Source organism: Pogona vitticeps, chromosome 5, assembly GCF_051106095.1.
Source record: "Pogona vitticeps strain Pit_001003342236 chromosome 5, PviZW2.1, whole genome shotgun sequence".
Classification (NCBI taxonomy): domain Eukaryota; kingdom Metazoa; phylum Chordata; class Lepidosauria; order Squamata; family Agamidae; genus Pogona; species Pogona vitticeps.
Genome location: NC_135787.1, coordinates 69001865 through 69025826, shown reverse-complemented (window position 1 = coordinate 69025826; position 23962 = coordinate 69001865). Strand labels below are relative to the sequence as shown.

The 23962-nt window shown below is 38.5% G+C and overlaps 1 protein-coding gene across 9 annotated transcripts in view; it reads left to right on the top strand.

Moving 5' to 3' along the window:
* FRYL (FRY like transcription coactivator) overlaps nt 1-23962 on the top strand; it is a 233791-nt gene that overhangs the window by 32212 nt on the left and 177617 nt on the right. For 7 of the 9 annotated variants that reach the window (XM_073001278.2, XM_073001275.2, XM_078394665.1 and 4 more), the window contains exon 1: nt 8931-9715. The exons of the other annotated variants lie outside the window; for them this stretch is intronic. In XM_073001278.2, the coding sequence (XP_072857379.2) occupies nt 9541-9715 (175 nt within the window). In that variant the 5' untranslated portion in view covers nt 8931-9540. Of the gene's footprint in view, nt 1-8930; nt 9716-23962 lie in introns of those variants that run through there. 9 annotated transcript variants of the gene reach the window in all.

The following is a 23962-nucleotide window of genomic DNA, read 5'->3' as shown; positions in this document are numbered from 1 at the left end:
GGATATTGTGCCCCTCTGTGGGTCCACAGACCACAGGTTAAGAACCTGTGAGCTATAGGGTTATGTTGTAGTGTTTACTTGGAGTGGATGTTAAGGTACATGAAAGCTGTTTTCATGTCCTCCTCCTTTCAGTGAGGATGGGGTGGGGTGTTGATCTGTTGGCTGAATAGGAAAATAGGGAACTGCCTATACCGCCGGGCCTTTGATTTCTGCAATTTAGCATTATGTACCTGACAGCTCTTTAGAGTTTCAGACAAGCTGATGACTTTCTGCATGTACAATGTACCTCTGCAGATCTGTAATATCTCGATGTTAATTATTTTAGTATTAATTAATGGTATTAGATACTTAAATTCACATAGGCTATGTATGTTGATGTAACTTTGGTGTCTTCATAGATTACTTTATACTGCCATCTAGTGGCCTCTCCTCCATGTGCAAGAAAGTGAGTCATTTTTATTGTACAGTATAGCATTCCTCCAGGAGATGGAGGTGCAAGTCTTTGGCACTGGTGCAGAAGTAAGCATAAGGTTAACAGCAGCTCTACAAGAAACCTTCAAAGTGTTGAACATGTACAATTCATTTCCCAGCTTGATGATTGAAAAAAAAGAACTTTGTAATCAGGCTGGCTGGCTGGTCAGCAACTGTTCTTGACAGGAAAAGACCACTACTAAGATTTCCTCATCCCCAACCTCCAAAGTTTTAGCAGCTGTGTTTGTGCACATAATTATTAATAAGGAATTAGAAGCCTGTTTTCAGTTGTTTGTAAATATGCCGAGGGTGAAGAAAAAAGGGATCATTTTCTTCAGGCAAGCAGGGAAGAACTTCGTTGGAGAAATTCTGCAGCGAGGTGATCAGTGCAAGGAATGTAGATTTCACAGGATTTTGATGGGAATTTAATTTAGGAAGGAGGATATTTGAATAGGTATGGCTTGTCCATGGGAATAATTGGTTGAAAAGCAATTTAAGATACAGATGGAAAAATAAGTAGTGCACCTTACCCCAAATTGCTCCCAAACAATATCTCCTGTGTTGCCCCCAGGCCATGGAATCCACCAGTTCCAGTTCTTGTAGCTTGTAGGAAATGTAAAGAATGTGCTTCTTGATTAGTCAATTGATAATACAATCAATTGATATTAAAAGAATTTAAAAGGGATCTCTTCAAAGGGCTATTTGAATTATTTTATTATTCTTTGACTCATGCAGTAATCTCTTTAACTGCTTCTGTTTTTATTGATGTTGTTTGAGCACTCTGAGTGCTTTTTTAAGTGAAAAGGTGAGATAAAAATAGAATAAAATAAATGAAAAAAGCTGTAAAATCTCTCTATGTGTTGATCTGTCTGGGCTAGTTTATGTTTTGACTTCACTTACCATCTTGAACTTCTGTCTCCCAAGTTTCTTTGAACATGACATCTTACTGCCAGCACATTTCAGTCTAAAAAAAATACTACATACAGGAGTATTCCTTTAAAATGTTTATTCTGTGTGAAGCAAAACTGGTTCTGTTACACATTTTTTTGTTTTGGGTTCCTGCCATGGTTGTATCTGATTTTATTCTGCCATACAAAGCCTTTATTCTTAATTTTTTATATGGCTTTTATATAGTATAGAAATCTCTTGATAACAGTAAAGGTAAAGGTAAAGGTTCCCCTTGACAATTTTTGTCCAGTCGTGTTCGACTCTAGGGGGCGGTGCTCATCCCCGTTTCCAAGCCATAGAGCCAGCGTTTTGTCCGAAGACAATCTTCCATGGTCACATGGCCAGTGCGACTTAGACACGGAACGCTGTTACCTTCCCACCGAGGTGATCCCTATTTATCTACTTGCATTTGCATGCTTACAAACTGCTAGGTTGGCGGAAGCTGGGACAAGCGACAGGTGCTCACTCCGTCGCGTGGATTCGATCTTACTACTGCTTGGTCTTCTGACCCTGCAGCACAGGCTTCTGCAGTTTAGCCCGCAGCGCCACCACATCCCTTGATAACAGTACTTTCACTTAAAAAGGAAAAGAGACTGTATCTTCACACTCCTTACATAAGCCCTGCCGGATCCACTTGTGGGATTTACCAGTATCAGGACCCACCAAGATATCACAGAATAGTCAGAAAAAATTTGGATTGTTCAAAACTCTTATATCAAGCTCAGTGACACAAAAAGCAGAGAAGGTAGAGCAAAAAAGTACAAAAATGGTAATTTGTTTTTTTTTTTTTTAGTTTGCACTTTAGACCTGTAGATTACAAACTAAATGTGTCACTAGTAGCTGCTGAGGTTAAAGCCAGTCTTTGTATTAACCAAATGGGAGATTAATTTTAGATATTGCATTAGGCTTTTTAAAATCAGCTCAAATCATTTTTTAAATTATCCTGCCTGGACTGAGTAACTTTGGCAGTCCAGGGGCTCCATAGATCACCCAAAATGTGGAAAAGCAAGCATGACAAAACCAGGAGCAGCTGGAAGGCCACACTGATTTTGAGTGGAGCAAAGAAAACTATATTTTGATATTGAACATTGTAAAAGGAGCTCCTTGAGATCTGTTTGCTGCTTTAAATTGCTGTTCCTCTGGGGCTGGATGATGCACAAGGAAGTCTAATCGTTTTGAAGTAGCCTTGGGATGTGGCTTAAGGGCTACAATTAGCTCACCCTGAGAGTGGTATGAATTTTTTATTCAGAAGGTAGAGAAAAACGAATCTCCTTTGAGTCTTGTAGACTCTTTTTTGATTGTATTTCACTTACTGCTTGTCATGCATTGTCCCAGTTTGCATGTTACAGTAACCTACATCTTTGGCTTGGTATTTTTTTTCTGTCAAAGCAAAAATTTCTGGTCCAATATTTATACTCTTCCCCTTATTCTGTACCGTCTAGTATCATGATGAAAAGTTCTAAAGAAATATAACGTCTGCTGACTGTTTTGTGACATTTTGATTGACCTTAGTAATCCCATCTGTGATTTTTGGAATTTTTCTTCTCTCATGATTTGTTAAAGCTTTCTGTATTTTTAGGTGCCCGGAAGAAAACAGCAACCAGCCATCAATGAACTGATGTTTAATAGTTTCGATAAAACAGTTCCATCTTGTGAAGAGATAATGTAAAGAGATAAAAGAATTGAGATGAACTACAGGAAGTAAAATGTGTGATGGGAAAAATTATGAAATATGTAGGTAGATAAACATATGAATTGCCTTGGCCACTACAGTGGCCAGAATTTATTTGAGGGCAACAGTTTCCTAGTTCGCTTGAATGTTTATTTAGAGATGGTTCAAAACAGACTTTGACATGCATGGTGAATATCTGGTTCAGTCCTTGGTGCCCAGGGGCAGTGCCAAGTGTTACTCAAAGGATTAAGCCCCATTAAAGAGGTAATCTGTTTGTCAATAGTGACTTCAAAGGATTAAACCTTAATGACATGTACTTGAGGATCTGTAACTTTAGGCTTTTGTTTTCCATAGGAAGCCTGCAACAGGCAGATAGGAGAGATGGAGCCTCCTGGCAAGGAGGAGCAACACTTCACTTTTGCTCTCCAGGAAATTGTCTGGTTACATGAAAGTAGATCTTATTCAGATAACAGTATGGATGGGAATAAGTGAAGGGCTAAGTTAAGATTGTCTTTATTATGCTCCTAAGTGTGTACCTCCTTTGGGAAGATCCAAGTCTTTGAAGCTCTTCTTGGTTTAAGCAACCTCTACATTTTGTAACCATTTAATCTTTTCCTAATCTTTTTCCTTTTTCTTTAAAACAGATTAATATCCTATCTAGATTTTGGCTGGATTTTTATGTAAAGAGGAAATCTAGGTACTCTTTCTGATGTCTGAAACTACTTTGCCAAACTGTGAGAGTCTAAAGTAAGAAGGAGCATGTGTGGAGTGGTAGCAGTGTAGTAAGCACAGATGGGCTTTACTTCTTAAAAGGCATAACTGCAAGAAATGGGATTAAAAACAAGGACTGGAGTGAAAGAGCTGGATAGGTCCCCTCACCCCTCTGCCCTCCCTGAATTCCCCACCTCAGAGTGAAAGGGGTTGGGAGTAGAGATGGGCAGCTGCATAAAGGAGTTCCATCATTCATCTGTTTTGCAAATAAATTCACAATTAGATTAATACATAACTCATTTCAGTCTTTACTTGGGGAAAATATATATGTATAAAATTTACTTTTATAAAAATGAAATGTAATATTTGAACCAGTACTTATGTTACAAAAATTGGAACAGGATGGGAAATTAATAATATAAGTGATATGGTTCCTAGAAACACATTTTTAACAAACAACATTTGTGGGAACTTGATCCAGTTATTTTCATACATTTATGGAGGCTCAGTCTTATGTCATCCAAATGTGTTATTTCAGCTTATTTAATATAGGTCTCAGTATCTTTGTTTTGTACACTCTGTATTATCTAGTGATCCATTGTTTACTAGGCTTCAGGATGCTGCATTTTCTACTTAATTTCTGAATAGAAAGTTTGCAGTGTCCTTAGTTCACTGTGGTTCTTTTTAAATTGTGTAATCAGCAGAATGCTAGCAAATCCAACTATAGGTAAGGAACATTGCTTTATCAGCACAAAGCTCCAGATTTTTGTCAGGTGAAGTTCAGCTGAGATTGTTACATTGAGTACCATTTATAGAGCCCTTCAATAGCAGATGGTGCACTGTAATCTGTAATTATAATCATCAGCATAATATATTTCCTAGCTTTCTGCATCTCACATGGGTGGGGGTGCAGGGACTAAGGCTTAGAACTACAAGGAAAGATATATTTATATTCAGGCAATGTGAAATGATGTCAATCTTATTACATAGGAAATAAAAAAACTCGGGTATAATTGAACTGGAAGTGAAAGGAAAATCCAATGCTGCAAAGAAAAATACTGCATAGGAACCTGGAATGAACCTCGGGAAGCTGGAGGTGGTCAAACAGGAGATGGCAAGAATAAACATCGACATCCTGGGCATCAGTGAACTAAAATGGACAGGAATGGGCAAATTCAGCTCAGATGATTATCATATCTACTATTGTGGGCAAGAACCCCGTAGAAGAAATGGAGTAGCCGTCATAGTCAACAAAAGAGTGGGGAAAGGTGTACTCGGATCCAATCTCAAAAACCATAGAATGATTTCAATACGAATTCAAGGCAGACCTTTCAACATCACAATAATCCAAGTATATGCACCAACCACCATTGCTGAGGAGACTGAAATTGAACAATTTTATGAAGATTTACAACACCTTCTAGAACTGACACCAAAGAAAGATGTTCTTCTCATTCTAGGGGACTGGAATGCTAAAGTAGGGAGCCAAGAGATAAAAGGAACAACAGGGAAGTTTGGCCTTGGAGTTCAGAACGAAGCAGGACAAAGGCTAATAGAGTTTTGTCAAGAGAATAAGCTGGTCATCACAAACACTCTTTTCCAACAACACAAGAGGCGACTCTATACATGGAAATCACCAGATGGGCAATATCGAAATCAGAGTGATTATATTCTCTGCAGCCAAAGATGGAGAAGCTCTATACAGTCAGCAAAAACAAGACCTGGAGCTGACTGCGGCTCTGATCATCAGCTTCTCATAGCAAAATTCAAGCTTAAACTGAAGAGAGTAGGAAAAACCACTCGGCTACTCAGGTATAATCTAAACCAAATCCCTTATGAATACACAGTGGAAGTAAAGAACAGATTTAAGGAACTCGATTTGGTGGACAGAGTGCCTGAAGAACTTTGGATAGAGGCTCGTAACATTGCACAGGAGGCAGCAATGAAAACCATCCCAAAGAAAAGGAAATGCAAGAGAGCAAAATGGCTGTCCAACGAGGCCTTAGAAATAGCAGAGTGGAGAAGGGAAACAAAATGCAAGGGAGATAGGGAAAGCTACAGAAAATTGAATGCAGACTTCCAAAGAATAGCAGGGAGAGACAAGAGGGCCTTCTTAAATGAACAATGCAAAGAAATAGAGGAAAACAGAAAAGGAAAAACCAGAGATCTGTTCAGGAAAATTGGAGATATTAGAGGAACATTTTGTGCAAGGATGAACATGATAAAGGACAAAAATGGTAGGGACCTAACAGAAGCAGAAGACATCAAGAAGAGGTGGCAAGAATACACAGAGGAATTATATCAGAAAGTTTTGGATATCCCGGACAAGCCAGACAATGTAGTTGCTGACCTTGAGCCAGACATCCTGGAGAGTGAAGTCAAGTGGTCCTTAGAAAGCCTGGCTAACAACAAGGCCAGTGGAGGTGATGACATTCCAGTTGAACTATTTAAAATCTTAAAAGATAACGCTGTTAAGGTGCTACATTCAATATTCCAGCAAGTTTGGAAAACTCAGCAGTGGCCAGAGGACTGGAAAAGATCAGTCTACATCCCAATGCCAAAGAAGGAGAGTGCAAAAGAATGCTCCAACTACCGTACAATTGCACTCATTTCACACGCTAGCAGGGTTATGCTGAAAATCCTCCAAGGTAGGTTTCAGCAGTATGTGGATCGAGAACTCCCAGAAGTACAAGCTGGATTCCGAAGGGGCATAGGAACTAGAGACCAAATTGCAAACATGCGCTGGATTATAGAGAAAGCCAGAGAGTTCCAGAAAAACATCTACTTCTGCTTCATTGACTATGCAAAAACCTTCGACTGTGTGGACGACAGCAAACTATGGCAAGTCCTTAAAGAAACGGGAGTGCCTCACCACCTTATTTATCTCCTGAGAAATCTATATGTGGGACAGGAAGCAACAGTTAGAACTGGATATGGAACAACTGATTGGTTCAAAATTGGGAAAGGAGTACAAAAAGGCTGTATATTGTCCCTCTGCTTATTCAACTTATATGCAGAATACATCATGCGAAAGGCTGGACTGGAGGAATCCGAAGCCGGAATTAAGATTGCCGGAAGAAATATTAACAACCTCCGATGTGCAGATTATACCACTCTGATGGCAGAAAGTGAGGAGGAATTAAGGAACCTTGTACTGAGGGTGAAAGAGGAGAGTGCAAAAAACGGTCTGAAGCTCAAAAAAACTAAGATCATGGCCACAGGTCCCGTCACCTCTTGGCAAATAAAAGGAGAAGATATGGAGGCAGTGACAGATTTTACTTTCTTGGGCTCCATGATCACTGCAGATGGAGACAGCAGCCACAAAATTAAAAGACTCCTGCTTCTTGGGAGGAAAGCAATGACAAACCTTGACAGCATCCTAAAAAGCAGAGACATCACCTTGCCAACAAAAGTTCGCATAGTCAAAGCTATGGTTTTTCCTGTCGTGATGTATGGAAGTGAGAGCTGGACCATAAAGAAAGCTGACCGCCGAAGAATTGATGCTTTTGAATTGTGGTGCTGGAGGAGGCTCTTGAGAGTCCCCTGGACTGGAAGGAGAACAAATCTATCAATTTTAAAGGAAATCAACCCTGAGTGCTCACTGGAAGGACAGATCCTGAAGCTGAGGCTCCAATACTTTGGCGTCTCATGAGAAGAGAAGACTCCTTGGAAAAGACCTTGATGGTAGGAAAGTGTGAAGGCAAGAGGAGAAGGGGACGACAGAGGACGAGATGGTTGGACAGTGTCTGCGAAGCTTCCAGAATGAATTTGACCCAACTCCGGGAGGCAGTGGAAGATAGGAGGGCCTGGTGTGCCCTAGTCCATGGGGTCACGAAGAGTCGGAAATGATTAACGACGAATCAAAGATGGAAATGATCTAACAGTCTTAACGATTTCAAAGATGTATGGAATTTATAATTGGAATATGTCTTTTCGAAGGGAAAGTACTATATGCCAGCAGAAGAATCAATGTAATTTTGGAGAGGAATGGGGTGAAAGGTGGTACAAATTGATACTATTGGTTGCCTAGTCTCAAGGGTGAAGGTGGCACAGGTGGGAAAAGTTTAATGTGTATTGCGTGCAGTTCCAACTGAGTTTGTATTTTAGTTTTATTGTTACTTGTAACTTTTATTTTTACTAATAAATTTTTTAAAAAAAGAAGATAGAAACATGAAACTAGAAGGAATATGCAGTTTTGTTATATACTGTTGATGTGGCTAATGCATTTCGCTATGCATTCTGTGTTTTTGTTTTTTAAAAATGATTTCTTTCTTTGCAGTCTCGCAGATAGTGTAATCCTATAAGTGTTTAGAGTATCTGGACTGACAAACATACAAAAACATATCTGTACATTGTTTTATGCATTGTGAAAAAGCACTATAAACTCTGGAGGATTGCACATAATTATTCCTGGGTTTTTGTGTAGGTTGCAAATGGATAGAGTACGATTCATGTATGTCAGAATGGCTCATAGCTACAGAGACTAATATTTCTCTTGAAAAATGCACAATAGTAGCCCTGAATTGATGAGTATCCTTCAAGATATATTTGATAGAAATTATGAAACTGGTGGCTATGAAGGGGCAAAAGTAATGCAGCTACCAAGGAAGAATTAATAATACCGGTGTGTGTGTGTGAAGAGTAGGCCAATGTTGTAAATAAGTCCCATGTAGAAAAAAGCTACTCATTCTATACTTTTTTTAAAGGACATTTATAACTTGTCTAGTTGCAATGAAGGCAGAATCAAGCACGGGGAAACTTGCTGGATGGCTTCAGGTGGTAAAAATTAATGTGAAAAAAATAATTCTAACTTAATGATAGCAATTCTGTTCTGGATTAATTATAATGATGGTCTTGTTGTGATGTAAAGTTGTTGTCTGACATAAATGCTCAGTCAAAATAGGTGGTCAATGATTTTTCTCCTTCAGCCCCAATGCACCATCCAGATGTACTCTTGGGAGAGCTGGAAGACTTGCCCCTTATGAAAGTACACCTCTGCGGAAGACTGTAGGGGAGAGAAAGGTCTACTATACTAACAGCTAAATTGTGATTATAGTGCTGTAGACTGTTTTGTGCATTCCATTAAAAAAGAATATAATTTAAACCTGTTACTTTATTCACTTACAGGAGGACACTTTTGAAAAACAAAGAGTAATTTAATGAAATGATTTCTTTTTTGTATAAAATGCAGCAGCATAAATTGCAACTGCTGACATGCTCAGGCAAGTAGTCTAAGCTTAAAAATGAATAAATTCTGAACACTTATGTTAGAGACTAAACACATCCAGAACATACAGCACTGAAAACATGGCTAGTGAACTTTTTACAATGATAACTGTTATCTTTGCATGCAGATGCTTACTCCTCCCTGTACATGATAAAACTGAAACTTTTAAGTAATTGAATAGATGTAAGCCTATTTGTATATACATGTTGTATATTTGTGATGTTTCAAGTTTCATTTTGCTGTATATATGCTATTATTATATATTAAGAGTAGTTAGAGCCCAGGGTATTTGTAATATCTGAGCTGCTTCAGTCACTAAAACCTGTGTCTTTAACATTCACAGTTAGCAAACAGCATTTGAGCACCACCCAAGTGTGGTATGACATCATTATGTAAAGTAGCACAAACAGGCTAGCTTTTAAAAGTCTTCAAGGAAGTTTGCACAAGCAACCTGGACATGGAGCTAAGCAGAACACTTTAATTAATGTTGTGGGAATGGTAAAATTCAAGCATGGATTTTTTTAAAAAGATGGTGCCCTCTGTCATGTCAGGAGACGTAGTTCTGGATGTTGAAAATACTAACTGTGAAAGCTCTCCAAAGCTACTAAAAATAAAGCGCATCAATCTGCTATCATTAGGGCAGACAATCGATGAAGATGATGTTGATCTTGGGCAACTGAATTCCAGTATGTATCTGTATAATTCTTAATTTTTTAATGCTTTATAGTGTTTTAAAAGAATGGTTTTATTTGTCATTTGAAACTTTGCATGTGGAGTTGTGATACTTGAGATTGGTATAAACAATTCCCTTGCTTTGTAAAAAGAAGTTCATGTTCACTTGATATAAAAGAGACCACTTTAATGTGTTACACAAATGATAGATGCATTTAGAATCCATTAATATTTAAGTATTTTAGATCTGTTTGTAAAGAATATACATGTGCAGTCTATAAAAGGAATGTGAAGAAACTTTGAATAGTATTTAGAAGAAAGTGTTGAGAAATGAGTACCTGTATAGTTAATTATACTGTCCTGTACCTAACATATAGCAATAAGTTATATGAAGCATGCAGTTTGGTCCTGGTCAATGTGCAATATGTTGTTCTCTCTCTGTGTGCGCGCACTTGTGTATTGCTTGGGCTTTTGCCTCTTGTCACAGCAGTTTTGGTGAGATTGAAGCCTTCAAGGTTTTGTTTGCCGAACGTTTCTTCTACTGCCCTGTTGGTAAACATGGAACCTTATTTGGAGGTTACAGAACATCACATAGTTTTGAAGTCTGGATCCTTAAATGTAGTTTTAGTCAATAGCTTAGTTAGAACACAAGATGTCTAAATGAGACAAGATGGGGGTTACTCATTTAGTAATTTCAATTTGCACTGCATAGTTCTAAATTTATTTAGAACATACATTATGTGTGTGTTCTGTGCTGTTAAATTGGAACTTACTTGTAGCAACCCTGATAGGATTTTCAAGGTAAGCGAGATATCTAAGGAGTTATTTTACTAGTTCCACTCCTCCTGTAAGTTTGCATGGCCAAGTGAGGATTTGAACCCTGTTCTCCAGAGTCCCAGTCTGTCACTCTATACACTACACCACACTGGGAACATCATACTGGAATCTTAACATTACAAACAAACAAATAAAGCAAAATACAGTTTCTTAGGTCAAAAGTGTTGTTTAGCAAATGGAATGGCCTCTTCCATTAGTAGAATGGATTGAAGTCCTGTGAAGATTATTTTCTGGAGGAAGGGGGATGAGAAGGGATTGTTACAGATTCTCCTCCTGCAGAGCGCCCTCCAACCTGTGCGGCAGCTTCTCAGTAATGATGGTGGCAATTGGTGAAAATCCATCCCTCTCCTTTCTCTAGCAGGATTTTCCTGTACTTTGGAAACCCTGAATTAAGTCTGATGTTTGTCCAACATAAGCCCTAATTTGTTCCAAATCATACTTTTTCAAACCATTTTTCCTCATTTGTATCTATTTTGAATTGAATTATCTCTTACTGTCTTATTTGTGTCCAGTATTTTCAGTACTTTGGGATCTTTCTCTCAAAGTTTCTGAAGATGGAGTTTCCCTTTCTAGAGATGTGTATCAAGTAAGTCTGTTTGTTGACATAATATTTTATAATTTGTTCCATGGTTAATGTTGTCTTGTGAAAAATTCATCTTGCAAAACGCATTTTCCCATAGGAATGGATTGAAATCTAATTAATGCGTTCCTATGGGCAAAAAAAGTCAGAACAAAGTCAAATTTGGTTTACAAAGGGTTTGTTAAGTGCTCTTTAAAGCCATACATATTGTACAGATGATTTCAAAAATTTCAATAAAAAAACTTTAACTTTTAAAACATCATAGAAAAAAATTTAAAAATCAGCAAACATGAGGCAGGAACAAAAATGGAAAACATTCGTCTTGCAAAGCATGGCCATATGAACATTCGTCTTGCGAGTCAACAACCCCGTTGCCAAAACCATTTGTCTTGCGTGTTTTTGTCCTGCAGGGCATTTGTCTTGCGAGGCACCACTGTACTCTTTAAAGATGGGAAGCACTTTTAACAAAGTACAAGCATTTCTGACAGTAAGTCTATTGGCAGCCTCACGGTGCAGAAATTTCTATAGAAAACATTTTGTTGTATCTTATTAATAACAACCTTTCTGGCCAAGCTGAAATAAGTAACCTTTTGATATTTCTCAATACATAACTTTCATTCTTGAGTCGTCATGCCATCTAATACTGGAAGTGTGGGGTTGGTTTAGATTTAGAAATGTTCTGTTTCTTTGATGGATATAATTAGCTTTTATATATGATTATGAATTTCTAAACTGCTTCACATGGTTTACTGGCAATCCTTACAAAAACATTTTGAGATAGGTCAGTATCCCTTTATAGAGACACAGAACCAGAGATAAGATTTGAACTGCCAGACATGTTTTTTTGTAGCTTGCACAAACTGGTACATTTGAATTTTAAGTATAATGTTTGCGGCACATTTAAGTGACAGAAATGATGAATTATTGGATTATGAAAGAGGTGCTGTGCAAAGTTATTGAGTTTAATGAGGTACTTGTAGAAATGAATTTCTATGAGAGTGTCAAAGGCATGGTTAATTTTGTTATACTGTATTGTGAGAAATAGGCTAGATTCTGAACTACCCTCTTGAAGATGATGACCCCCCTATCTGGCAGTGTTGTTGCTGTTATTTTTTAAAGTAGTTACTCTGTTGCTTTTAGCATTTGTTATCCAGAAGAAAAAATATTACAGTATTGCCTCGACTTAGAGATGTCCCTAGTTACAAAAATTGTGAGTTACGGAACGCGCCGGCTGAAAAATTTTGGCTCGACTTGTTGCCGGAGCTTCCACTTATGAAAGGAAAAAGGCAGGAAAACCCCTGGCTTCCCCACCACTCTGACCGCCGCTGCCGGGGAAGCCCGGGCTTCCCCATTGCCATGACAGCTGCTGTGGGAGGCCTCCCGGGGACTGCCACCGCATGGCATAAACAAAGACATAAATGAAGGAGCCAAAATGTACAGTGGGGAGGGGGCAGCTCCTTACCTGTGAAGGGCTCTGCTCTCGTTGCCAGGAGCAGGCCAGCCAAAGTCAGGAGGCAAGTTGCAACTTTCCCCATAGTTCCTTCCTCCAGAGAAAACCCCCCTTCCAGGCCTCCCAGGTAAGAGGGAGGGGAGGTGAAGGAAGCACCTCAGCCTCCCTCCATGGTCCTTTCTGGATGGCGGCAAGCGCCCGTTTTGTTTTGAGAAGGGATGCCCAAAGCACGTCAGTGCCCTCAGTGCTGGCTCCATGGAAAGAGAACTCGGAGAAAGCCTGTGCTGCCTGTTGTGCCCGTTTTCCTCCAGGATAGCAGCATCTGGCCCTCTTCGCGAAGCCCACTCTTCTTCTCGGTTCCAGCGCCCCGCCACTGCCTCGCCATCCCCCGGCAGGCAGCCGAAAGCAAGCTGCCAAGTCATGCCCAGCTCCTACAATGCCATCTTTCCCTGGCTAGGGGGCAGGTGGCGTCAACAGCTGCACCCCCACCAGCTGGTTGCCTGACCGCGGGGGCAGAACCAAAACCTGCTCTTTGTTTGGCATCTTGCATTGCTTTAATTTTAATTCTTTTTTTTTTTTACTTTGCCACACAAATCTCATAATTATCTTGTTATATTATTGAAAAAAAGAGAGACTGTTTTAATATTATGGGAATTGTCTGAAATAAAAATATAATTTTAGGTGAAACATTCAATTTAATGGTTGCTATTCTTCCCATCAGCAAGAGCTGTAATTTGTTCCATCTCTTCAAGTTAATCTGTATCTCTTTAATCAACTTCATGTAATTGTCTTTGAACGATGTACTCATTTTCTTTGTGCTTTGGATCCCTAATTATCTACCTTTTTTCTTGAAAGTTAGTCTTTTCTATTAGCTTCTGTCGTTCTTGTTCTCTCATATTTTTAATAAGTATTTTTGTTTTCTTTTGGTTTATTTTCATTCCTGCCATATCACCAAAATTCTTCAGCATCTCCATCAGGTCTTCAATTCAGTCCATTGGATCCTCCAATATAACAACTAGATCATCTGTAAAAGCTTGGATCTTAAAGATATGATCTCTTACTTTCAGTCCTTTTATTTCCTTTGTATCTCTAATTTGCTCAGTTAGTATTTCTAGAGTGAGAATGAATAGTAATGGAGAGAGAGGACACCCCTGTCTAGTACCTTTCTGTATTTGTATCTCTTTCATCAGCTCTTCATTGATTCTAACTTTTGCCTTTTGCTGGGAATAGATTGTTTAATTAATTTCAAAAATCTTTCTCCAACTTGTAGCACTTCCAATTGATGTAGCATAACATTCCAATTCAGATTATCAAAAGGTTTCTCCGCATCCAAGAATATCATAGCCATTTGCTTTTCCAGGTGGGCTTCATAATATTCCAGAGTATTTAAGATTATCCTTATATTATTTTTCATCTGGCTTTTTGGAAGAAAGCCCGACTGGTCTTGATGTATTGTCTGTGTTAAAATTCTTTTCAGTCTAGTTGCCAACATGGTTGTATGTATTTTATAATCCACGTTCAGTAATGAGATTGGTCTGTAGTTTTTGATTTCTTTACCCTCCGTGTTTTCCTTATGTATGAGAGAAATTATTGCTTCGGACCTCGTTGGTGACAATTCTCCCTTTTCTTCTGCAAATTCCAAGAGTTTCTTATATGGTTTAAGCAATACATTTCCTGATTCTTTATAATATTCCGCTGGCAGACCATCTGGGCCTGGTGATTTCCCATTTTTTTGCTTTTTGAGGGCTTCTTTAATTTCTGCATATGTTAAAGGCTCATTTAAGGACTACATTTGGTCTTTAGTCAATTTCATGTTATTGTGTTTCAGTACATATTCTTTCTGAGATTCTTTGTCTACTTTCTATTGTATAAATTCCAGTAGAAGTCCTCAACAATCTTTTTGCTTGCTCCTTGTTTAAATTTCTCAGTCCCTGTTTCATTTTTCAATGTTTGTATTATTGTTTTTTCCTTCTCTTTCCTTAATTTATATGCTAACCATCTCCCCGGCTTGTTTGCATTTTCAAAAAAAAATTGCTTTGCAAATTTAAGCTTCTTTATAGTTTCCTCAATGAGCAATATATCTCATGTTGTACTAACTTTATCTTCTCTTTCAGTTCTGCATTTGTTGGGTTTTGTTTCACCTGTAGTTCATCTGAAGTTAATCTATTTTCCAAAATCTTATATTTTTTCTGTCTCTCTCTTTTTTGTGTTGATGCAAATCTTATGACTGCTCCTCTAAAAATGCCTTACTTGCTTCCCAAACCATTGTCATTGGTGTTTCTGGACTCATATTCTGTTTGAAGAAGAAATCCATGTCTTATTTTATTTGCTTAATAAATTCCTTATTTTTTAAATGTGAAGTATTGAGCTTCCAGTTGAATTCTCTTGATTTGCTACCTAGTTGTAATGAAATTGGACGGTGGTCTGCAAATGTGTTAGATAAAATGACTACAGTGATGCCTCGCAAGACGAATTTAATTTGTTCCGCAGTTAATGTTGTCTTGCGAAAAATTAATCTTGCGAAACACGTTTTCCCATAGGAATGCATTGAAATCTAATTTATGTGTTCCTATGGGCAAAAAAACGTCAGAACAAAGTCAAATTTGGTTTACAAAGGGTTTATTAAGTGCTCTTTACAGCCATACATATTGTGCAGATGATTTCAAAAATTTCAATCAAAAATGTCAACTTTTTAAACTTCATAGAAAAACATTTAAAAATTAGCAAACATGAGGCAGAAACAAAAAAACGGAAAACATTCTTCTTGCGAAGCACGGCCATAGGAACATTTGTCTTGCGAGTCATATTTACATAGAATCTACATATTTTCAATGGAACGGACATCCATTGAAAATAATGCCTCAGTTTACTATTTTTTTCCACAGTATAGTTTCCCCAGGATTCATTGTGCCTGGAGGTTTATAGAGCCACCCCCATTCCTATGGCAAACCGTGTTTCATTTTATGAATTTTTCGCATTATGCAACATTCTGGAGAACACATTAAATTCGTAAACCAAGGTACTACTGTATACTATTGTAACAATTTAAAACTGCAAGTGGCAATATTCAGCAGTGAAAGTGAAAGAGGACCTTTAATATTTACATTGGAAATACTTTACTTGGTTGAATAATTGAGATGACGGGCATAGAGTACTCTCATCCTTCAGTTGAAGATTAATTCTGTATCTCGACTGTATAAATGATGTCAAATGGCTATGACATTAGAAAATTTCTTAAATCAGACTGCATTACTACTATTGCAGAACTGTGTGAGGTAGTCATTTACGACATACAGATTTACTGCATCCTACAGTCATGCTTTTTACAATTGCAGACAGCAGCTGAATCCTCTTTAAATTATCTGCTTATTTCTATTTTTGTATCCTGATAATAGAATGAAGTGCTGTTCCAGCACATAGCAGCAAACAGCTGAATTACTGATGGGATGTTAATAGAAGATAGGGGTCTGGCACAGGTAATGAATAAAGTGTGACCCAGAATCTTATTTTAAGTAGGGAAGGGTGTTTCTTTCTTTACTTTTTTTTGAGAAAGTAGCTGAGGTCCTGTAAACTTGTGTAGTTGTTAGTCTCCTTATTCTCTGTATATGAGGCTTACTGATAAGCAGTAAGAACTTGCTACCGATTGTTATTTAAAAACTGGATTTTTAAATTTATTACCTGTGACTATTGAAATGGCTATTGGTAAAATTGATCTTATTAGTGAATGTGTTGTAACAATAAGAAAAAAACCAAGTAATTATCAATCATTGTTTTCATCTGCTGTCAAGTCAATTCTGACTTGTGGCAACCCTTTTTGGGGTTTTCCAAGTAGATTATACTCAAGTGGTTTGTCATTTGTCATTCCCTCTGAAGAAAGGAGAATGCATATTTAACCAATGTTTTAATGTAATTCTGGAGACAGAAGAATAAGTAATACCTGAACTTTGTATAAAAGTAATTAATTAATAAGTTTAAATGTCTTTCTTAAAGAAGAAAAAAGAGTAGTACTTCATTAGTCACTTATTTTTAAGGAGCATTGTATTCCTTCCATTATAATAACTAATTTGTTTTCTGTACACAGATCTATGAAGTGATTTGTAATAATTATTGACAGCTATTCAAAAATGTGATTAATGTACTGAGGGCTAGCATAAGATAAAGTTGCCATTTGCATTAGGAAAGGATTGAATATACATTTCGTCCTTTTCTGACCTTGGTAAGAATTCCAGTGAAATGAATGCAATTGTACAGTAATTGGAGCATTCTTTGCCACTGCCCTTCTTTGGGATTGAGGTGTAGAGTGATCTTTTCCAATCCTCTGGCCACTGCTGAGTTTTCAAACTTGCTGGCATATTGAAAGTAGCACCATAACAGTGTCTTCTTTTAAGATTTCAAATAGTTCAAATGGAATGGCATCACCTCCACTGGCCTTGTTGTTAGCCATGCTTTCTAAGTCCCACTTGAATTGACTCTCCAGGATGTCTGGCTACAGGTCAGCAACCACACTATCTGGGTTGCCTGGGACATCCAGATCTTTCTGATATAATTCCTCTGTGTATTCTTGCCACCTCTTCTTTGGAAATCTGCATTCAATTTTCTGTAACTTTCCCTGTCTCCCTTGCATTTTGTTTCCCTTATCTTTTCTGCTATTTGTAAGGCCTCGTTGGACAGCCACTCTTTCATTTACTTTTCTTTGGAATAGTTTTTGTTGCGGCCTCCTGTACAGTGTTACAAGCCTCCATCCATATTTCTTCAGGCACTCTGTCCACCAAATCTAGTTCCTTAAATCTGTTCTTCGCTTCCATTGTGTATTCATAAAAGATTTGGGTAAGATTATACCTGACAAGCCCAGTGGTTTTTCCTACTTTCTTCAGTTTAAGCTTGCATTTTGCTATAAGAAACTGATGATCAGAGCCACAATCAGCTCCAAGTCTTGTTTTTTATTTTTATTTTTTATTTAACTTATATGCTGTCCACATTACCCAAAGGTCTCTTGGTGGCTTAAAACTGACTGTATAGACCTTCTCCATCTTTGGCTGCAGAGAACATAATCAATCTGATTTCGGTATTGCCCATCTGGTGATGTCCATGTGTAGAATCACCTCTTGTGTTGTTGGAAAAGAGTGTTTGTGATGACCAGCTTGTTCTTTTAACAGAACTCTGTTAGCCTTTGCCCTGATTCGTTTTGAACTCCAAGGCCAAATTTACCTGTTGTTCCTTTGATCTCTTGACTCCCTACTTCAGCATTCCAGTCCCTTATAATGAGAAGAACATCTTTCTTTGGTGTCAGTTCTAGAAGGTGTTGTAAGTCTTGATAAAATTGGTCAATTTCAGCCTCTTTAATATGGGTGGTTGGTGCACAAATTTGATGTTGAAAGGTCTGCCTCGGATTTATATTGAAATCATTCTGTCATTTTTGAGATTGTAACCCAGTACAGCTTTTCCCACTCATTTGTTGACTATGAAGGCTACTCCATTTCTTCTACGGGATTCTTGAACACAATAGTACATATGATAATCATCTGAATTGAATTCATCCATTCCTGCCTATTTTTGTTCACTGGCGCCCAGGATGTCAATGTTTATTCTTGCCACTGGTCCCATCACCTCCTGGCAAATAGAAGGGGAAGATATGGAGGCAGTGACAGATTTTACCTTCTTGGGCTCCATGATCACTGCAGATGGTGACAGCAGCCACAAAATTAAAAGACACCTGCTTCTTAGGAGGAAAGTGATGACAAACCTAGACAGCATCTTAAAAAGCAGAGACATCACCTTGCTGACAAAAGTCCGCATAGTCAAAGCTATGATTTTGACAGTAGCGATGTATGGAAGTGAGAGCTGGACCATAAGGAAGGCTGACTGCCAAAGAAATGATGCTTTTGAATTGTGGTGCTGGAGGAGACTCTTGAGAGTCCCCTGAACTGCAAAGAGAACAAGCCTATCCATGCTGAAGGAAATCAACCCTGAGTGCTCATTGGAAGGACAGATCCTGAAGCTGAGGCTCCAATACTTTGGCCATCTCATGAGAAGACTCCTTGGAAAAGACCCTGACGTTGGGAAAATGTGAAGTCAAGAGGAGACGGGGACAACAGAGAACTAGATGGTTGGACAGTGTCACCGAAGCTTACCAACATGCTTTTGACCCAACCTCGGTAGGCAGTAGACGACAGGAGAGCCTGGCATGCTCTGGTCTCGAAGAATCGGACATGACTCTACAACTAAACAACAACAAGAATTCCAGTGCCGCAAAGAAAAAATATTCCTCAGTGTTCCATGTCTAGTTGCACTGGCTACGTGACCATTGAAGATTGTCTTTGGACAAACGCCAGCCCTACGGCTTGGAAACAGGGATGAGCACCCTGAATTGAAGTCAGGATGAGCACCCTAGAGTCGGACACAACTGGACTAAATGTCAAGAGGAAACTTTACTTTCACCTAAAGTTGTACAGGGCAAGTGCCTGACATTTAGAGGCAATTTCACCTGAATAACTGAACAGTATTATCAGTCTTTATATTGTAAGTCAAATTTCATGTGCAATCTGAAATAAAATGTGATTTTCTAGGGCTTAAGATCACCTGTTCTGGTTCCTAAGGTGTAAGCATATTGGTTCTTGGAGATAATATTTAGATATCAAAATATCTATAAATATCTAGTTTTTTTCTGTGTCACCTTCTAACCCTTTTAGTGTGATTTCCTTTGTTCATATGTTGTCATAGTTGTGTTTTTTGTGAAACATATAGAAAGGAATTATCTTAAGGAGTGTTTTCTAGTTTTCTGGTTGCTGCGAAGGTAACAAGGCAAGAAGTAATTGAAAGGTTGTAGCTTCCCATGAGTTCACATTACCCTTAAGAAATGTATGGCATGTGGTTAACTTCCACTGTATACTTGACACAGGTGAATTTTATCTTTGCTCCACTGTCTCTGCCGTGTAGGACAATTAAAACTAGTCCTGTGTATATTACCTCCAAGGTAGGCCATATAAGTTTTGAAAGTGTCTTTGCTTTCAAAATGGCCCCTTTGATAATGTGGTGCTGCTGGAAACAGTGCTCTAATTTTCTGATTTCTACTACATATTATTGTGAATTATTTCTAATCATTCCATAGACCAGCAGTTCCCATCCTTTTCAGAGTTGCAGCCCCCATTTATAATAGCCAAGTAACCTGCGACTCCCCTACCATGTTTGCATAAAAAGTCATCCCTTCTCATAAAGTAGAGGCTTTTTTCTTCCCCCAGAGGGCTTGTTTCTCATGCATACACATACACACAAATATGAAAGGTCAAGGAAAAAATATTTAACAAGGGCTCCAACATATATAAGGTGACCCACGACCCCCCCCAAGAAAACATGTCCCCGATATAGGAAAAACTGCCCTAGACAATTTTTACAACCAGAACATAACTACTTGTTACGGGGTTCAGTGCAGAGCATTTAGATCCATGTTAACCAGAAATCAGTAGTAGCACGTACCCAGTAGCTGGAAGTGGGCTTTTCCACGTGATATTTTTAGTGCATGGTTGATATGTTACTTGAACCTCACATGTGTTTTTGTTTCTTATTTCACTGAGGAAGTGCAACTCTATACACATCATCATAGCAGAAAGAAACAAATCGGAAACCTCAGATTAAGAGGTTTAATCTCTAAGTAATGTGTGTTACTAAGACATCACATCCATATTTATATGTAAACTAGACACTAATTTTTAATGTAGAGACTACCAAATAACCTTCAGATTGTTTCAGCTAAGGGTAGGGTCATTTAGCCTAGCCTTAGTTGTATGATTTGTGTGTATGGAAGATAGGCATGTTAAAAGCAAATCTGGTTATTCAAGCAATTTTTATTTTATGCAATTAAGGTACTCATCTGATTATTCACATTCTGTTACTTAACCTTGCTGTTTTTGTTAAAAGAATTTGTTTTAAAATATTTTTTATTTTACTTAACATATGAACATGTGAGATATCAGAAAGAAGTGGAAAGATAACTTAAGCTATAGTTCCATATACACTATATACTTACTTAAGAGTAAACTGTTTTCAATTCACGGCAGTTTAATTCTTAGAAAACATCCACAGGATTGCATTGTAGATGGTCTGTTCAGTGCCTCTCAGCCATGAGCTTATTGAGTAAACTGATAACACTGCCATCTCTAGGAATTCTTCCACAATCTGTTTACCTTCCCCATACCTAATTACGAGTAGACATGGTCTAGAGGGGTGGGGTAAAAATCCAATCAATCAATCAATCAATTTACATAGAAGTCTTTCTCGTGTGTGGTCTGAAGGCAAGAGTGGGTGATTGTTTTACTGAAACTTTGTTCTGGTAGATGCAGGTGGGTATTCTGGTTTTTGGGCGGGTGCAGTCCTCCTATTGATAATCAACTGCATGCCATTTGGGATTGTGATTAAATAGGTACGTGATATAGCGGCTCTTCGGCCTATTTACTCAACCATACTCTGCAACAGATTTTTCTCACTCATTATGTGCACCATATCCAAGCACAACACATACAGTGAAAAGCATGGCTGGTTGTAACCATTCAGATTTTTCTATTTTTTCCTACCTTCATCTCCCAGTTCTCATTACTGTCTTACCTCATGTCAGCAGAAAGACTGGAGGAGTCTGCTTGCATGTGGGATACAATGCTGATGTCAGCAGATATATCCATTTCTTCTCACTGTTTTTGCTGTTTGAGGAACATGTGTGCTGTCCTCTTTCTCATAGTATACCTCCTGAAGAACAATGTCACCATCCTTTTACAACAGAACTATTTCCCACATGTGGGTCGTAGGCCATTCAGAGATAGGTGTCATAGAACTAAAGGTCAGACTGACTGAGTTTCTTAACATTCCTGGGAGGACCCTTAGTATATCTGAGAGGACCTTTAGTATGTCTCAGAACACTCAGTTGAATTTGATCTTGCAGCAAATAATGGGCATTCAAAGTCTTACTCTTTGCCCTAGCAGGCATAGTAATAGTTTGGAAATGAAATGGCATATGTAATTAGTTTAATGTTTGTAGATATTCTTTAAAGCATGGTTGGGCATCACGTCGCCTGTGAGCTGTGTGTATCCTGCCTTGCAGAGAATTTGCCGCAACCCAGCATCTCTCAACTTTAAAAATTAAAGTTGCTGCATCTCCTCTTAGAAGCCTTCAAGCATAATGGTGTTCACTTAGCGGGTCTTCTGTGACCTCCTGAGGGTTCTCTTACCTCTCCAGATAGAAAAAAAAGTAGCTATACCTATTTTGATACTTCCTGTTAGTTTACTTTTTAAAAAAAGCTTAAAATGACTATTTCCATGGCTGGTGCAGCCTGTGCTAGGAGCCAGAATTTGACCACAAGGCTACTGAGGTTGTTCAAAATTTGACCACAAGGCTACTGAGGCTACTTCGATAGCAACTTTCCATTTATGAACTTCCATAGAAGCCCAGCTCTTTGAAGCCTTCTCAAATTCTGCTGGGAAAATTATTTGGAAATAATGGAACATATGTTGTATTGGTTTGTAGATGGAGGGGGAAGATCTTTCCATTTATTTTGTAAATGCAGGGACCAAACACCTGAGGCCATAGTCTTTTTGCCTTTCTTGTCTGGATAAAATTCTAAATAGCAAGAATAGTTAGTATTTGCTTGACTATTCCTGTCATCTGTTTGAACAGTAGGTTTGCCATCTGGTCCAGTAGTAAGTGGCCAAGATTACTTTGAAAGCTGACAATCAGGGCAGAATAGTGAGGGCTATCCTCTTCTTTTTCTCCTGTATCCTATAGTCAGAATTATACTTTCTGTGCATAGGATGGTTCCATTCAGGTGTTATTATGGTGGGTGGCTGTGTATAATCCTACCTATGATGAGGTTGTAGCCATTGCTCATCTTGTAGCCATGCAATTTATTTAGGTATTATAACCAACCTGATTAGCCTTAGACAGGCTATATGGTCCCAGAGCACCCCGAGAAGAAGAGAATACTTTACCAGAATACCAAAGTACTTCTGAGTACCGTATACCTGGAAATGCAAGAAAGAGTCATAATAAATCAGAATTATCAGCATGGATACCATAGTCTTTCAAGACTGAAGGATGCCTACTATCAGCATGGAATTGTTATATGATGTGCAACTCCTCTGATTAATAATTGCATGTTTTCAAATTAGTCCTGACTTATGGTGACCCTTTTCAGGGTTTTCTAGATAAAGAATATTCAGAAGTGGTTTACCATTCCCTTTTGAGTGCATTATTTGATTGTGTAGCTTGCCCATGGGTTTGCAGGCTCAGTGTTCCCCTCAGAGGCACAGAGGGGAAATTGAACTCCCAAACTCTGGCTTCGCAGCCAAATACATAAAACAGTGAACTGTCCAGCCATAGCTTAGTCCTATATTCTTTACTTACTGATAAGATGACTAGGTAAAAACTATGAGTTGAACTGCTTCCTTCTGTTCTGGTTGGTACTGCTCTGTGTCATCAGTGCTAAATCAGAGTACAGTGGTGCCTCGCTAGACAATGATAATCCGTTCCACTGAAATCGCTGTTTAGCGAAATCATTGTCTAGTGAAAAGCATTTCCCCATTGGAATGCATTGAAACCTGTTTAATGCGTTCCAATGGGGAAGAATCGTCGTTGTCTAGCAAAGATTGGCCATAGGAAAGCTGCTTCGCAAACCACCGATCAGCTGTTTAAATCGCTGTCTTGTGAAGCTTATATCCCGAAAACACCCAGTTTGCATGAGCGGAGGGAGCTGTCAAAACCTCGTCTAGCAAAAATTGGTTTGCGAAGCAGGGATCAAACATTGTCCAGCAAAATTCCCCCATAGGAATCACTGTTTTGCAAATCGCTATAGCGATTGCAAAAAGCCAATGTCTAGCAAAAAAACCCGTCATGCGGGGTAACTGTATAGCGAGGCACCACTGTATCCTGAAGGGCATCCTCTTATGACAAATGAACAAGCTTTATTCTCCTTACTGGAGAGTTATCTGCATTCAGCAGCATTTCTACTATAGTTGTGCGTCACTCAGAGGCTGCATGGTAATGAAACACTGATGCTGTGGGCCAAAACACTGTTGTCTGTGAGCAATAAAGGAATGACTGTTAGACAAGCTATACCAGCATATTTGCTGTTGCTGCTGCTGCTGCAGCTACAGCTGCAGTAACTCCTTGAAACATGATGTTAAGCCTGCAGGATTCTGTGCTTTTCGAAATTAACATTAAATCTCTGCTAAAGTCATGGAGCAGCAGCTGTAAGTATATTATCTTGGCTGAGAAAGCTACCTAATAGAAGTTCTTGCATGCTAATTGCTGAATGTTAAGCTGTGAAAAGGCAGACTATTTTGTGTAAGACAAATGTGATATATAGATAAGTATAGACAACTGCAGTATCTGCTTCCAACTTCAGTGCCACA